Below are 15,884 nucleotides of genomic sequence, written 5' to 3' on the forward strand. Positions count from 1 at the left end.
AAAGTTTCCCATATTAGGAAAATTTTTTATAAATTTAACCTTGGAACAGAAATTTATACTGATAATGAGATTCTTTTGTTTTTTAGAAAAGTGATGTTAGATGAACAAAACTCAAAAGGAAGAATTGCAGTAAATGACCATTACATTTATATTTAAATTAGGATAATTTTCTTCTATTTTGAAAATGTTCTATTTTCAATCAGATGCAAGAACTTTAAGTTGGAAATTTAGTGTAAACTGCATTTTTTTTAAAAGCATTATCATCAAATTGGAAGAGCATGAGGAATTTTTTCCAGCATTTCAGGCGTTCACTAATGATCTACTTGAAATCTTAGGTAAGCTCTGTGTGATGGTGTTTACATTACATTTCAAGTCTTAAGATTTCAGTAGGTTTGAGGGAAGAATGTACCTTAGTCACTAGGTGCGTGTTTTTACCTAGTGTTTCTTGGAAAGTGACTGGAAACCACTAACAGTTCTGGAGATGCACTCCTAATCTCAGTGAGAAGAGACTGGGGTTAGTCTACAGAACAGAAGCACGTGTCCTTCGAGGAGCAAGGGGCTGCCTTCGTCCTGGGACCTTAGATGAGAAATGGCATTCATGTAGTCTGGCTAGGCCCTGACTCTGTCATTACCTAATGAGGAATCTTGAAAGAAGTTATGACCTTGGAAGGTATTTTTCTCATCCTTCTTCTTTTTAAAGATAGAACCTATCTACTGTTTTTTAAATACATAAATTAAATTTTTACTCAGGTGATAAGAAGTAAATATCTATAGAAAGGAAAAGGTAAAGGTATAAATCTGTAGCAGGGAAGAGATACATTTATATTCTTGGTCAGATTGAGGGCTTTATTAGTAGGGAAAAATATAATTTGCTTTGGAATCATAGGCAAAATAGAGACCTAAGGCTCTTTAAGTGTGATTATATATGGCTATAAAAATACTTTATCTTACTATAAAAATATTTTATCTTACTATTAAGAATACTTTTTAAAAAATTTATTGATTTTAGTGAGAGAGGGAGAGAGAGAGAGAGACAGGAACATCAGTCTGTTCTGTATGTGCCCTGATGGGATCAAACCACACCCCTCTGCACTCAGGACAATGCTCCACCGAGTATCCGGCCAGGGCTAGTAAGAACACTTTAAAGTTTAAAGTGACTTATTCACTAATTCTTTTTTTGTATATAATTGTTTTTTTAAAAGAATGGCTCTTTGACACTAGTAATTATATTGAAGGAAATGAGGTTTGGTAGAGCATAAGGGAATGAGTAAATTAAACTTTGGAAAGAAGAGGAATAAATGAAAGAGATATCTGACTGACAAACAAACCCTACTGAACATAAAGAAGGTTTACGGACAATTTTACATAGACTCTGGAAGCAAGGGAGACCGAGAATAAGCACGCTTTAGGCGTGCTCATACATTTGCAAAGATCGCGGCAAGGGAAAATAATAACTTGAAAGTTAAACTTAAGATGAGACATGAATTTGTAGAAATGTGTCACCTCGTATCCTAAAGAGCCTTGCCTTTAGAATAATATGATTTTACTTGCTTTGGGATAGCAATTAACTTAAATGGTGATGTTCTTGTTATTAATACATATTTTAATAGATGTGCCAGTAATGCTTATTTCAGATCCTTCTATAGAAGCTTCCTCTCATATTATCAGCATGGTTCATGTTGGAGCAGCATTTGCTTCAAGAAGCCAAGTCTTCCTGCAGATGAACTCTGCATTCTAGTTATAGTTGAGATTCTGGAATTCAATATTATACATAACATTGGGAAAGTTATATCTGTTTTGGCAAACAGGACTTGTCATATTAAGCATGTAGAGCTACAGAGTGGTGTACTGAATACTAGTTATAGGGAAGGACTTTTAAGCTGAGAAAGTTCTCACATATCAGCTAAGATGCTTCTCTGTGAGGTTCATTTATGGGGTGGATTTCTCATTTAGTGAGAAAATAGGCGTGATTTCAGAATGAGGTCAGGGAATGGCTTGCTCTTGTACCTTACCACAATGTAATGTGTGATCCAAATTCTGTTATAGATTTGCTTATATATTCTTCTTTCTTGTATCTTCATGCTTTGTAAGTGGATCCAGACAAGTATTCTGAGTGAAGTCAGGAGCTTAAACAGCATGGGTAATGTGTTTAGGCAAAAGGAAGAACAACCAAATTCCAGCTAAACATCAAGGGAGAAAGGTGAATTCCAGGGAAACATGGTTTATGTAAAGGAAATGAGTTTATGAACAGTGACTTAGAGTAATAATCCAGAAGTGGTGAGGATCTAAAGAACCTGCCATTGAGGCTTACCTTGCATAGGGCTGAAGTCTAGATAGTGAGAGAAAGGCCCTGGCTTCCTCAGCCAGGAGCTTTCAGACAGTGTTCTAACTTACAGTCTTCGGGGGGAAATCAGATTCAGAAAGGACCTGGCAGAGAAAATCCTGCACTGGTTTGTCTGGTAAGCTGGAGCTAAGCGCTGTGATACATTGCATCTGAGATTTGTGCTTTGGGAAGCTGCACACTTTTTATTAGGTAGACATGTTTCCATCCTAAAAGGTAGATTGAAGACTGATCCTGTTAATGAGAAACCTTTCCAAAAGAATTAAGGGTAGGACTGTGCTCCGTGCAAAGAAATCCTCTGGGATCCAGGAGAGAGATGGCCTTTACCTGGGATTTCATGTGTAGGCTCACCCATGGAATTATACAGATTTAAAAAGGCAAAATAACATAATAGCATAAATGTAGCCACCAGGCTCCGTTACTAGGAGCATATTTAAAGAGTTACTATCAGAGTCAGTGAATGCTTGTAGATGTTTGTAGGTAGCTTTTGCAAACTAGATCCTGTGAAACATCAGTGTCTGGATTAGTGATACTCTTTATCGCCACTATTGGAGAAAACTTCATGTGCATGAAAGCACCGGGGTCGTTGCTTTTGCGTTTGAGGTTTGCCTTTGTGTAGATTCTCATTTCATCTATCATCAGATAAAGCTACTCTTTTATTCTTGTTTTTTTTTTTTTTTTTATTACAGAAATTGATGACTTGGAAGCCATTGTACCTGCAGTAAAGAAATTAAAAGTACTTTCGTACTGAAAACCAATCATTTTTACTGTGTAAATTGCATTCTTAACATTCTAAGTATTTTGTAGGATTCGTCTTTTGAGACAAGGGTTATAAAATGTATTTACTCTCAGATTTCATCCCCTTTTTACTATTAGCTCCTCTATTTACATGATTTCAATGAACTCTAAGAGTCTTATGTAGAAAACAGTTATTAAGTTAAAGTAGTAAGTTAACTTTAGACCCTTTAATCATTTCTTAAGCAATTCTTAAGTGCTTAAAATTTAAGATTGTTTTAAAGTATAGTGTGTGAGTAAAAAGAATCTCAGGGACAGGATGAAGTAATAGAAAAGTTGCATTTAAGTTCAGGGTGTAGTGACCTTTCTGGATCTGGGAACAAGGCATGCCAGTGGCTCTCTTACTTCCAGCCAGTAGGAAGTTATTGCTTTCCTGGCAGGAAAATGGCACATTCTCTTAAGCTATCCCTCATGACACTTGTCCTTTCAAAGGAGGAGGAAGAAAAGGAGTAAGGAGGAAATGTGTTAGGGTAGGAAATGAATTATGAGGTAACATAGATGAGTAAATAAAAGACATAAAGAAGTGGGGGGGGGGGGTTGGTGTTTTGTTTTTTTGCAATCTTGATGTAATATACTTTTTATATTGGCAAGAAATCTTAAATAAAATTTCTGTGAAGAATTTTCAACACAAGTGTCCTCAGTGACTTTTTGGTATTACAAATAATGAGTCATATTCTCTTACTAGGCTGAGCCTTCCTTGGGCAGGGGGTTCAGCCTTGTAATTGGGGTTATTTCCGGTTTTTGACTACTACAAATAAAACTTCAGCTGTCCACTTACTCTGTCTTCTCAATAGCCAAATCTGATTTTCTTAGGAGACTAGTGTTCTGTCTCACATCTATGAGTACAAGCCACCTGGGGTTACTGCTGTTTCCCCCAACCCCGCCCTGGTGCTCCCCTCACTTTTACAGACAGTAGGCCGAGGAAGACTTCTCAGTATTCTTGTTTGTGGTTGTGTAGAAGATTGTGAAGAATTTCCAGGAAGCAGCAGGGTGGAAAGGAGAGACTAAATGTCAGCAGAGAAGCATCCAGATCCTTGGTGTTGGGACCTTAGGGATTAGACATACATTTCTTTCTAGATTAAAAAATTTTGGTTTTGTTAGCCTACAATTACATTTCCAAACACTAGCCTTTTCACAATTTGCAAAATTCTGTGTCTTTTTGAGGATTGAGTAGAAAAAAAAAAATTCAATAATGTAAATATTCTGAGTTGATTAGATTACTTCAAGAAATTGCTATGGGCAGTTTGGAAATTTAACAATATTTAAAAGGAAGAAATATAAAGATTATGTTCATCTAAATTTTTTCAGCTAGTTTAAGAGCCTGTGGCTAACTCTTGGTTTAAAATAGAGGTTTTTCAGACTCTTCCTCAGAGACCAAGGTGGTTTTGGAGGGTCACTGAGAGGGACAGTGCCACTAGTAAGAATGTAAAACCCTCTTTATCAGATCTACTTTTATCCAGCTTTAATTATTATAAGTGCTGCCAATATTATTTTGCCCCTTATTTCCTTACAATTTTATTGATTTACAATTGACATGTAAACTACATGTTTAAAGTATACAGTTTGATAAGTTCTGGCCTGTGAGACTATTACCACAATCAAAATAATAAACATATTTATCATTCCAAAAGTTAGCTCTTTGCTCTGGTGGTCCTTCCCCAGCCCTGCCATCCCCAGGCAACAAATGAACTGCTTTTTATCACTTTAGACTAGTTTGCATTTGATGGGATTTTACAAGAACTTCCGTCAGACAATTTATGTTCTTTTTTTGTGTCCTCTTTCACTCAACATAATTGTTTTGAGATTTCTGCATGTGTTGCATTTATTAACAGTTCATTCCTTTCTATTGTGTAGTAGGCCATTGTATGAGTATACCACAATTTGTTTATCCATTCATCTGTTATTGGAGATTGGGGTTATTTCCGGTTTTTGACTACTACAAATAAAACTTCTGTGAACATTCATATTCAGGTATTTGTGTGGACATGTACCTGCAATCCAGTGTCTTGAAAACTGTTGTCTTCATGTATTTTGCCTTTTTGTTTTGATTTTGGTTGGTACTGTTAGAAGGATAAATTTGATTTGTCAGTCCATCCTAGTTAAAAATGGAAGTATAGAAGAAAATATGTAGGTTGTCTTATTTTTTCTAATTTTATTGCATTGTAGTCAGAGAACAGTCTTTTGGGTATTGAGTCTTTGGAATTTGTTGAGAACTTTCTATAAATACCTGTTCCACATGTGCTTTAAAAAGTCTAATTTCTAATATATATATAAGTTAGCTGGCTGTTATGCTGTTTAAATCTATTTTTACCAACCTTTTTGTCTGCTTGATTTGTTAGTTTATAGGCAATACTGAAATCTCTATAGATTTGTCAAATTTTGTTTTATATGTTTCAAGCCTATTTTGTAAGTACTTTTAAATTCATAGCTGATAATAATCAATTGATTAATTTATTATCTCTATTGCTACGCATGCTTTTTACCTTGAATGTAGTCCTTTCTTTTAATTAATAGTTGTTGGATATTTTTTTCATTTGTTTCACTAATTTTATATTTAATATAAAATATATGCTAAAACTGGTAAAAACCTAAATGTCGAGTATAATGAGTGATTATAAAGTAAACACCCATGCAACAGCCAAGAAATGATGGAACATCACTAGCACTCCAAAAGGCCCCCCACCCACCATTAGATATAACTATTAGTCTTATTTATGTTAATCACTTATTTTTTAAAAAGTTTTGTTACTTTCATGTATATACATAAACCAAGATAGTCACATTTTGCATGTTTTTGAGCTTTATAAAAATGGAATCATATTGTGTGTGTATTTAATATTTCTTCTTTTGGTCAGTACTATGTACTGTACACCTTTGTTGTTAAGGATAGGTGTAGGTCATTCGTTTTCACTGCTGTCTAGTATTCCTCTCTGAATATTCTACAGTCCATTTGTTCACCTGGAGATTGAAATTTGTTTGGGCTGTTTCTAGTTCTTGGCCATTATGAACTGCTGCTATGACTTATTCTTACAATGGATCCTTGTACACTGTGTGCAAGTTTTTTAGACTCAATATTCAAGAAGTAAAACTGCTAGGTCCTGGGGAAAAACACTTCTGTACATCATCACAGAGGCTGTGTACTGTGCAAATGAAGGTAGTACCATTTCTATAAAGTGTAAATGGAGCCTCTGGAAAATGCCAAACTGTTTCCAGAGTTTATACTCCCACCATCTGTATGAAAGTTCCTACTTCTCCACATCCTGACCAATACCTGGTAAGTTAATTTTTAATTTTTTTTTCTAGAGTAGTGTATAGAGCTATTATTGTGATTTTAATGTTTATTTCCCTTGTTACTGATGAAGTTAAGCATCTTTTTCTTTGTTTATTGACCATTTGTGTTTCTTTTAGTAGTGCTTTTATTTTTCTGTTGGACTTTTTCTATGGATTTGTAAGAGTGAGTTATATATTCTGGACATGAACCATTTGACAGTTACATGTGTTGCAAATGTCTTCTTCCATTTTGTGTCTTCTTTCCATTTTCCTATAGTTTCTTTATATGAACTGAAGAATCTAATTTTAATGTAGGTATGGTTTTTTCCTTTATAGTTAGTACTTTTTTTGTGTGTGAGAGAAGAAGAGACAAAGGGATAGACAGGAAAGGAGAGAGATGAGAAGCATCAACTTATAGTTGGGGCACCTTAGTTATTCATTGATTGCTCTCTCATATGTGCTTTGACTGGGGGGCTTCAGCCAAGCCAGTGTCCCCTTGCTCAAGCCAGTGACCTTGGGCTTCAGGCCAGCGACCACGGGGTCATGTCTATGATTCCACGCTCAAGCCGGGAACCCCATGCTCAAGCCAGCAATCTTGGGGTTTCAAACCTGGGTCCTTAGCATCCTGGGCATTTTTGTTCTTCCCACGTGCTTCATATTTTTAAAATTCCTTTTGTAAGTCTTGCCAGTGAGCTTCGTGTTAGAGGGAATGATCTGCTGCAGTGGTCCCACATTTCCTAGGCAGGAATGGCAACCCGAGGGCCCGTTCTGTGGTTGCCTCTTACAGGGTTCACACGGTTCCAGTTCTAAACAAGGCTTCACATTAGTTTCAAGTTTTGGGGTTCCTACACTAAGTCAGTTGTGAGTAGCTTTAGTCCTCGTGCTCCTGTCGGGGAGATTAGCTGATTTTTTTCATTTAGTGCCAACAACCAGTTCCTTGTCTCTATGGGCAGCCGTGGTGTTTTCTTGATGACATCACCTGTTTCAGGTTCCTTGCCTCTCACACGTTAGCCTGGCCTGTTTGGCGTACGCTCAAGTTCTGGTTCCCTTCAACACTTAAAACATCTCTTCAGCTCTTATACATTGCTTTAGAGTTCCTTTTTGGACCACCAGGAACCTTACTTACCTGTGTTACTTTTAGTCAGCCATCTTCAACATAAATGTTCATGTTTTAACTAGGATTTCCATGTGTTTGGAAGAAGAGGGTTCATTTGTCTGCCATCTTGATCAGTTGTTTTAGGGTTGCTCAATTTCAGGATGTGATATACGATACATTCCCTTTTACTTCTTTGGTACTTTACCATTTTCAAGGCGCTTGTCTACTTAGTGAACATGACAGTGCCATTCTGAGGTAGATAGGACAGGCATCAGTTGCCCCATTTTATTATCTCAGCAGAAACAAATTTTATTACACATCTACCATGTATTTAACATAATATTGGATGATGGAGGTGAAACTCAATTCAAGTAGCCTATATTTCAATTGGAGAGTAAAAGGAAACATAAAATACCAAACACAATACAAGCAGTTGCTTAGCATGTAGATACCTAATAAACATTTTTTAGATTTAAATGTAATAGGACAGGGAATTGTGACATTGAAAAATGCACAGTATTGACAACATGTTCTGGTTGGTGGCAAGAGGCCATTTCAATGTGGATTGGCCTAGTGGAGGAGGTAGATTTGAGATAGACCTTTAAGAGTTGAGTAGGATTTTAATAGGCAGGATATAATATTTGGACTATTCTGGAATACAGCATCTGCATATAAATAAATTAGCCAAAAAATGGAGACCAGATTATGTTAGGTCTCCAAGTTAGGGACTTAATCTTATAGAAAAGAGGAAATCAGAGATAATTTGTAAGTGAGTAATAGAGTAAATCTTTGTTTTAAGACATTACTATTCATCAGAGAACAAGAATATTTGGTTTTATAGAGGTTGAAATGCAAAAGAGGCACTTGTTTAAATATGTAATATACATGGCTTGCCTTTTACATGTTAGTTATTGGGTGAACCAGCTGTCTCAGAGAAGTGGGGCCAAACCCCCAAACCTGTGTGAGGACATAGAAGGCCCTCCACCCTCTGGCCCAGGCTCCACAGCAGCTCAGTGCTCAGCTGAGGGAGTGCAGACTAGACCCAGGACTGGAACTCATCTTCCGTTTTCCTGTGGAAATAGTGCACAGGCTAGAGTTGGGTCCCAGACCATCCCTCACTGAGTATGTAACTCTAGGTATTTAGGTATATCACTGTGTCATTGTTGCTATCAGAATAATACGTTAGTTCCAATTCAGACACAGGAACAAATCCCCAGGGAGAGGAGGACCAGAAGTGGCAGCCAGAAGGGCTTAGGTAGTGTTAGCTCTCAGCAGTTTGGAGGTGGGTCTCCTGTTAGACCCATCAAAGAACCCTCCTTCCACTGCCCAGTCAAGGCACATATGGGAGTTGATGCTTCCTGCCCCTCCCTTCTTTCTTTCTCTCCAAAATGAATAATAATTTTAAAGTAGCCTCCTCTCTGGGTCAGTCATTGCCCCAGGGATATCGGTGCTGCCTCAGGTACAGACCTCCCTCACCCCATCTGAGACAGGGCACACTTCACACACACGTTCAGGCAGGTCCTAAGTCAGGTGGTCTAGAATCACCTATCCAAAGTGAAAAAGCACCACTGAGGTTCTAGTAATTTATTAGTCACAAATACCCTGTTTCTCTCGGGATTTGAACAATTAAATCCAAACCAAGAAAGAGTGGTTCTTGCTTTACTTATGTTTCCCTCATCTTAATACTATCCGGTCATGCAGTTAAATTTCACACACGAATGTATTTTCAAATGGCCGTTCCAATTTAAATTACAAAATATACATATGTACACATTTTAGTATAAAGGTGATAATGTTGCTTATCATCCACTTCTGGGCTGCCCATCTGGAGTGAGCTCATACCTGTAAGACAACGGGTTTGGACTTCTGTTAGTATTGTGAGTGTGCTGTGGGAGTGTCAGGCAGTCTGGCCCGCCTGGGCCTGTGTGGCCAGCCAGGATTAAGGGCAGAGCTGACAGATTCTCAGGTAAGTGAGATCTGAGTGGCAGTAAAGGTGGGAGGCAGCTTCCCTACTAGGTAACCAGAGGAGCTGAGATGTACTGAATATGGGCAACTGAGACAACGTCTTGACTAGCAGAGTTACGTGATACAATGAAAGGGCTCACTTACCATTGTGAAAAGCCCATAATTAGATCTTCTTTTGATAAATCAATCAGCACCTAAACAATCACAAATAATCAGTTCCCTTCTCCCAAAAATGCATTAAGTGGAAACAATGGGATTAACAGGATCATTAAAAGGGCTGGCTTTCGTAGTGTTGAGCAGGGGCTTTTTTTCCTCTGACTTTCCACTCTCTTCTAAGGGACAGTACAGGCACTGACCTCTGTGTCCTGGGGATATATTCAGGAATGTATTTATGAATCACAGAACAGGAACAATTTGCCTTTACTCATTAACTGATTCATAATTTTTTATTTATTTTTCTTTTTTGTATTTTTCTGAAGCTAGAAACAGGGAGAGACAGTTAGACTCCCGCATGCGCCCGACCGGGATCCACCCGGCACGCCCACCAGGGGGCAACGCTCTGCCCACCAGGGGGCGATGCTCTGCCCCTCCAGGGCGTCGCTCTGCCTCACCAGAGCCACTCTAGCCCTGGGGCAGAGACCAAGGAGCCATCCCCAGCGCCCGGGGCCATCTCTGCTCCAATGGAGCCTTGGCTGCGGGAGAGGAAGAGAGAGAGAGAGGAAGGAGAGGCGGAGGGGTGGAGAAGCAGATGGGCGCTTCTCCTGTGTGCCCTGGCCGGGAATCGAACCCGGGACTTCTGTACAGCAGGCCGACGCTCTACCACTGAGCCAACCGGCCAGGGCCCTGATTCATAATTTTTAAAAATTATTTTTATTCATTTTAGAGAAGAGAGAGAGATAGGGGGAGGAGCAGGAAGCATCAGCTCCCATATGTGCCTTGACCGGGCAAGCCCAGGGTTTTTTTGTTTTGTTTTGTTTTGTTTTGTTTTTGTATTTTTCTGAAGCTGGAAACGGGGAGAGACAGTCAGACAGACTCCCGCATGTGCCCGACAGGGATCCACCTGGCACGCCCACCAGGGGCAATGCTCTGCCCCTCCAGGGCGTCGCTCTGCTGCGACCAGAGCCACTCTAGCGCCTGGGGCAGCGGCCAAGGAGCCATCCCCAGCGCCCGGGCCATCTTTGCTCCAATGGAGCCTTGGCCGCAGGAGGGGAAGAGAGAGACAGAGAGGAAGGAGGGGGGAGTGGAGAAGCAAATGGGCGCTTCTCCTATGTGCCCTGGCCAGGAATCGAACCCGAAGCCCAGGGTTTTGAACCGGCGACCTCAGCGTTCCAGGTGGACACTTGATGCACTGCACCACACAGGTCGGGTGATTCATAATTTAAAGTAAGACTATAGTTGCCGCAACTTAAAAAATGGGGACGATATAACCTACTTCATAGAAGTGGGCTTTAATAAAATGAGCATAAGGACGTGCTTATTAGAATAAAACTACAAGGTATTGTACAAATACTTTTCTGTCTCTCCGGCATCTTCCTGGGGACATTTCCTCTACATACTTGAAGCAAAATCCTATCACAAAAATTTTGATGTAAATGAGATCTAACCTTTACAACAAACAAGGCTATATATTATCAAAACGGTACTTAACATCATAGTAAATGTTCAAGTACTATGCAATGATGGATTTGGTTTCTCGAGTTTGTTAAAATAGGGTTTATCATATTGATTTATACATCTTACATTATTTAGTTTTAAGAATATTTAAAAAATTTAAAAACCTCCCAATGAGGCTAGACCCTTCTTGAATCAGTTCTGATTAACAGCCAAACGACCCCATCAGAATTCCTACAAGGTGTGTTCCAGCAGCGAGCTCCAGCTGGAGGACCGGGAGGGACAGGGCACCGGGAGTCCCGGTACTTACTTTTCCCAGTTCCTTCCTTCGGTGTGAGCCAAGCGGCCTGCTGTTTTTCACTGCGACATCTAGTGACCTCTTCTTCACTTCTTCCATGGGAACAAAAAATTCAAATCTTTAAGAAGCAAAATGTCAGGAAATCAGATTTAAATATTTTCATTGAAAATCTAAAGTATTTCATCCTTTTTTTTTTCTAATTTTAAAACAAGACCTAGACCACTGAGAGTAACTTCCAGAGCGGTACTGGCCATAGCAGATAGTCAGGGCATCATTATTATACACAGTCACTGTCCTGTGTGACTGACTCACACACCCTGGAAGTGTCAGGAGCCTGTTTGCCTCTCAAGTGCTCGGGACTGCTGTGCCTTGTGCTTTGCTTCTTGCTTTCTGACTCTGCCTTGACTGCCACTCTTTCAGTTGCCTCTTCTCACTCTGATCAGTGCCTGCTCATAGGACTACCTCAAATGCTTCTCAGTTGTTTTTTCTGACTGGCTAAGGACCAGGATGCTGAATAATTAGGTTTGCTGGAGTTGCACAGGAAATAGTGGCCTATTCCCACATATGCCTGTCAAGTAAGGCAGAGAAATCTTAGTGTACAGCTTTGTCATGTACTCACAAGAGTCCTCTGGACTTCTTTTTTAAAAACTTTTTTTATTGACGTGTAAGTGACGTAACATTACTTCAGGTACACAACATAATGATTCAATATTTGTATATACTGAAAATGGTCACCACAATAAGTCTCGTTAACACCATCACCATACATAGTTAAAGTTTTTCTTTCTTGTGATGAACTTTCTTTTTCCTTTTAAAAGATTTTACTTATTGATTTGAGAGAGAAAGAAAGGCAGTGGGGTAGTACCAGGAAGCATCAACTCATAGTTTTTGCTTCTCTGGTATGTGCCTTGACCAGGCAAGCCCAGGGTTTTGAACCAGTGACCTCAGTGTTCCAAGTCAATGCTTTAGCCACTGCGCCACCACAGATCGGGCAAGTGATGAACTTTCAAGAACTACTCTCCTAGCTACTAGCTACTTTCAAATATGTAATATAGTATATTAACTATAGTCACCATTAGATACATTGCAACGCCATGACTGATTCGTAACTAGAAATTTAGATCTTTCTACCTTTTCACCCATTTTGCCCACCCCCTACCTCAGGCAAACACCAGTCTGTTCTCTATACCAGTGAGCTCAGTCTTTCTGTTTTTTCTGTTTAAATTTTTTTTTTATTCCATATGTAAGATCATATGGTAACTACCTTTTTCTGTCTGAATTTCACTTAGCATAATGCCTTTAAGGGTCATCCATGTTGTCACAAATGGTACAATTTCCTTCTTTTCTTCATGCTACATAATATGCATGGACATGTAAGTGTGTGTGTCCACACCACATTTTAGTCATTCATCACTGGATATTTAGGTTGCTTACATTTCCTGGCTATTGTAAATAATGCTGCAGTGAACGGGGATGCATAGATGTATCTTCAAGTTAGTGTTTCGTTTTCTTTGGATAAGTTCCCAGAAGTAGAAATGCTACCTCATGTGGAAGTTCTATTTTTAATTTTTTAAAGAACCTCTGTACTATTGTCCATGGTGGCTGCATCATTTACATTGCCACCAGCAGTGCAGGAGGGTTCCCAGGAGGCGATACCTCATTGTGATTCTGATTTGCAGTTGGCTGGTGATAAGTGATCTCGAGTGCCTTTTTATGACTTTTAGGCCATGTGTATGGCTTCTTTGGAAAAATGTCTATTCAGATTCTCTGCCCATTTTTAATTGGGTCTTTTTTTTTGCTATTGAGTTGTATGAATTCTTTATATATTTTTAATATTTACCTCTTTTCAGAAATGTGATTTGTGTTTTCTCCTATTCCATAAAGTTGCTTTTTCATTTTATTGATGGTTTCCTTTGCTGTGCAGACATTTATAATTTGATGAAACCCCACTTGTTTATTTTTTATTTTGTTGCTTTTGCTTTGGTATCATCCAAAAAATTATGACCAAAACTAATATCAAGGAGCTTGCCGCCTATGTTTAGGAGTTTATGGTTTCAGGTCTTATGTTCAAGTCTGGAATCCATTTTGAGTTTACTTTTGTGTATGGTGATAGTCAGTGGTCCAGTTTTTGCAGCACCATTTAGTGAAGAGCCTGTCTTTTCTTCATTATATATTCTTGGCTCCTTTGTTGTAAATTAATTGATCATACGTGTGTGGTTATTTCTGGGCCTCTATTCTGTTCCATTGATCTACTGTATATGTCTGTTCATGACTAGCATACTGTTTGTTTACTGTTGCTTTGTATTGAGGCTTTGTTTTTGCTCAAGAGTGCTTTGAGTCTTTTATGGTTTTGTGCAAACTTTAGCGTTGGTTGTTCTTATTCTTTGAAATATACCATTAGAATTTTGATAGGAATTGTGTTGAATCTGTAGTTTTGCTTTGGGTAGTATGAATATTTTAACAATATTAATTTTTTAATTTATGAGCACAAACTGTCTTTCCATTCATGTCTTTAATTTCTGCTTTAAAACAAAATCAAAGAAAATATATGTGACCAGATTCAAAATGAAGCCAAAGAGGCTTCATTTAAAGGGAAAGGGGGCCTGACCAGGCAGTAGTGCAGTGGATAGAGTGTCAAACTGGGACATGGAGGACCCAGGTTCCAAACCCAAGGTTGCTGGCTTGAGCGTTGGCTCACCAGCTTGAGCACGGGGTCATAGACATGACTCCATTGTCACTGGCTTGAGCCCAAAGGTCACTGGCTTGAGCAAGGGGCCATTCACTCTGTGGTAGCACCCCCCCCCCCCCGTCAAGGCACATATGAGAAAGCAATCAATAAACAACTAAGATGCCGCAATGAAGAATTGATGCTTCTCATCTCTCTCCCTTCCAGTCTGTCTGACCCTCCTCTGTCACGAAAAAAAAAAAAGAGAGAAGGGGAAACATCACATAATCAGGAACACTTTAGCCCCTACAAGCAAGAAAAGTAGTTAGCTATTTTGCTAAACTGCCGTGGCAGTCATTTTCTTCCACTATAATATATAGAAGTTTCATGAAGGCATAGACCCTGTTGCCCTGTTCAACCCGAGCCCTTCACATGCTCTGGCAGGCTGCTGGGCACACAGGTGCTTAGCAAGTTCTCTACATGGCTGAGGCACGCTAGGCAGGCCAGCTGGCCCACTTACGTCTCATCGAACAGGGGTTCCAAGGTCTTCCGCTTCACTGAGGTCTTCTTACGAGTTGTCCACCTCCTTTCTGGCAACAAGTAGACACGAACGTAAGGATCAACTCCACTGGTGGTACAGGGTGTCAGGTTTCTAATTTGGTTTTAAAGACATTGAAGAAAAAAAGTCTTGGTTTTCCAACATTGAAAACACTCATTTGGAGAAAGCTGTACTAGTCACTCAGCTTTTGAAGGCACTAGGATAAAAATGCCCAGTAGTCTAGACCAACAAAGCAAAAGTCTGTAAGACTTGGAGGACAAAACATCAGATGCACGGTTTTTGCAAAGTTTAAAGTAGAGCCAAGAACTTTGCATCTAAAGGAAGTTGATTCCCACGTGAGAAAATGTCCTAGCTCGCACACCCCAGACCGCTGCGCAGTGCTCACATCGGAGCCAAGCCCTGGGCCCTGGAGCCCAGCAGCACTGAGGACCTCGTCACTCCCGGCACGACACCTTCAAACCTCCCCTGTTCCCACTGTACTGCGTGTCTACCTTGGGGCTGCTCACCCTGCGTTGCTCCGAGGCCTCCACTCTGAGTCCTGCTACCTGACGCTCCCCAGAACCCTCTCCTGGCCCCAGCGTCCGTTACCTGCAGCCATGGATGAGCACGCTGAGGCAGCGCCGCAGACACACGTAGCGCACAGTGAGCTGGATCTCGCCCAGCCTCCGCAGCCTGAGGCCCCTGCCTCTGTGAAGAAAGGGCTCGTCACTCCTCTGGGCCATGCAAGTGCTGGCCTTTCCTCTAACCCTCAAGACAGAGCGTGTCCTGCTTCGGAACATAGAGCCATGTGGGTTAATCTCAGTTGGGAGTCAGTTCCAACCAGCACTCGCATATAATTATCCTACTTGGGATCTACCTTCACAGCATGATTTCTTGTGGGACATTTGGTTAGTTATTTAACCTTTAAGATAGTAAGTTCTAGGCCCTGGCCGGTTGGCTCAGCGGTAGAGCGTCGGCCTGACGTGCGGGGGACCCGGGTTTGATTCCCAGCCAGGGCACATGGGAGAAGCGCCCATTTGCTTCTCCACCCCCCCCCCTCCTTCCTCTCTGTCTCTCTCTTCCCCTCCCGCAGCCAAGGCTCCATTGGAGCAAAGATGGCCCAGGCGCTGGGGATGGCTCCTTGGCCTCTGCCCCAGGCGCTAGAGTGGCTCTGGTCGCGGTAGAGCGACGCCCCAGAGGGGCAGAGCATCGCCCCCTGGTGGGCAGAGCGTCGCCCCCTGGTGGGCAGAGCGTCGCCCCTGGTGGGCATGCTGGGTGGATCCCGGTCGGGCGCATGCGGGAGTC

General features: G+C 40.6%; 3 protein-coding genes and 1 non-coding gene across 7 annotated transcripts in view; 1 reads left to right on the forward strand and 3 right to left on the reverse strand.

The window, feature by feature from the left end:
- The window catches only part of CEP70 (centrosomal protein 70), a 68,608-nt gene extending 64,789 nt beyond the window's left edge, over nucleotides 1–3,819 (forward strand). For 3 of the 4 annotated variants that reach the window (XM_066245536.1, XM_066245538.1, XM_066245537.1), the window contains 2 exons: nucleotides 256–335; nucleotides 3,031–3,818. In XM_066245536.1, the coding sequence (XP_066101633.1) occupies nucleotides 256–335; nucleotides 3,031–3,092 (142 nt within the window). In that variant the 3' untranslated portion in view covers nucleotides 3,093–3,818. Of the gene's footprint in view, nucleotides 1–255; nucleotides 336–3,030 lie in introns of all 4 variants that reach the window. The other variant, XM_066245539.1, reaches the window with a different exon arrangement.
- The window catches only part of FAIM (Fas apoptotic inhibitory molecule), a 182,458-nt gene that overhangs the window by 97,754 nt on the left and 68,820 nt on the right, over nucleotides 1–15,884 (reverse strand). The window lies entirely within an intron of this gene.
- ESYT3 (extended synaptotagmin 3) overlaps nucleotides 9,188–15,884 on the reverse strand; it is a 53,089-nt gene continuing 46,392 nt past the window's right edge. Inside the window, exons 19-23 of the mRNA XM_066244903.1 lie at nucleotides 15,189–15,287; nucleotides 14,562–14,693; nucleotides 11,389–11,494; nucleotides 9,612–9,661; nucleotides 9,188–9,344 (exon numbers count right to left, since the gene is read on the reverse strand). Of these exons, the coding sequence (XP_066101000.1) occupies nucleotides 9,305–9,344; nucleotides 9,612–9,661; nucleotides 11,389–11,494; nucleotides 14,562–14,693; nucleotides 15,189–15,287 (427 nt within the window). The 3' untranslated portion in view covers nucleotides 9,188–9,304. The remainder of the gene's footprint in view (nucleotides 9,345–9,611; nucleotides 9,662–11,388; nucleotides 11,495–14,561; nucleotides 14,694–15,188; nucleotides 15,288–15,884) is intronic.
- Nucleotides 10,234–10,309, reverse strand: TRNAS-GCU (transfer RNA serine (anticodon GCU)). Its single transcript has one exon. It is a non-coding gene; the product is annotated as a tRNA-Ser (tRNA).

The sequence above is a fragment of the Saccopteryx bilineata genome, chromosome 10 (assembly GCF_036850765.1).
Source record: "Saccopteryx bilineata isolate mSacBil1 chromosome 10, mSacBil1_pri_phased_curated, whole genome shotgun sequence".
Classification (NCBI taxonomy): Eukaryota; Metazoa; Chordata; class Mammalia; order Chiroptera; family Emballonuridae; genus Saccopteryx; species Saccopteryx bilineata.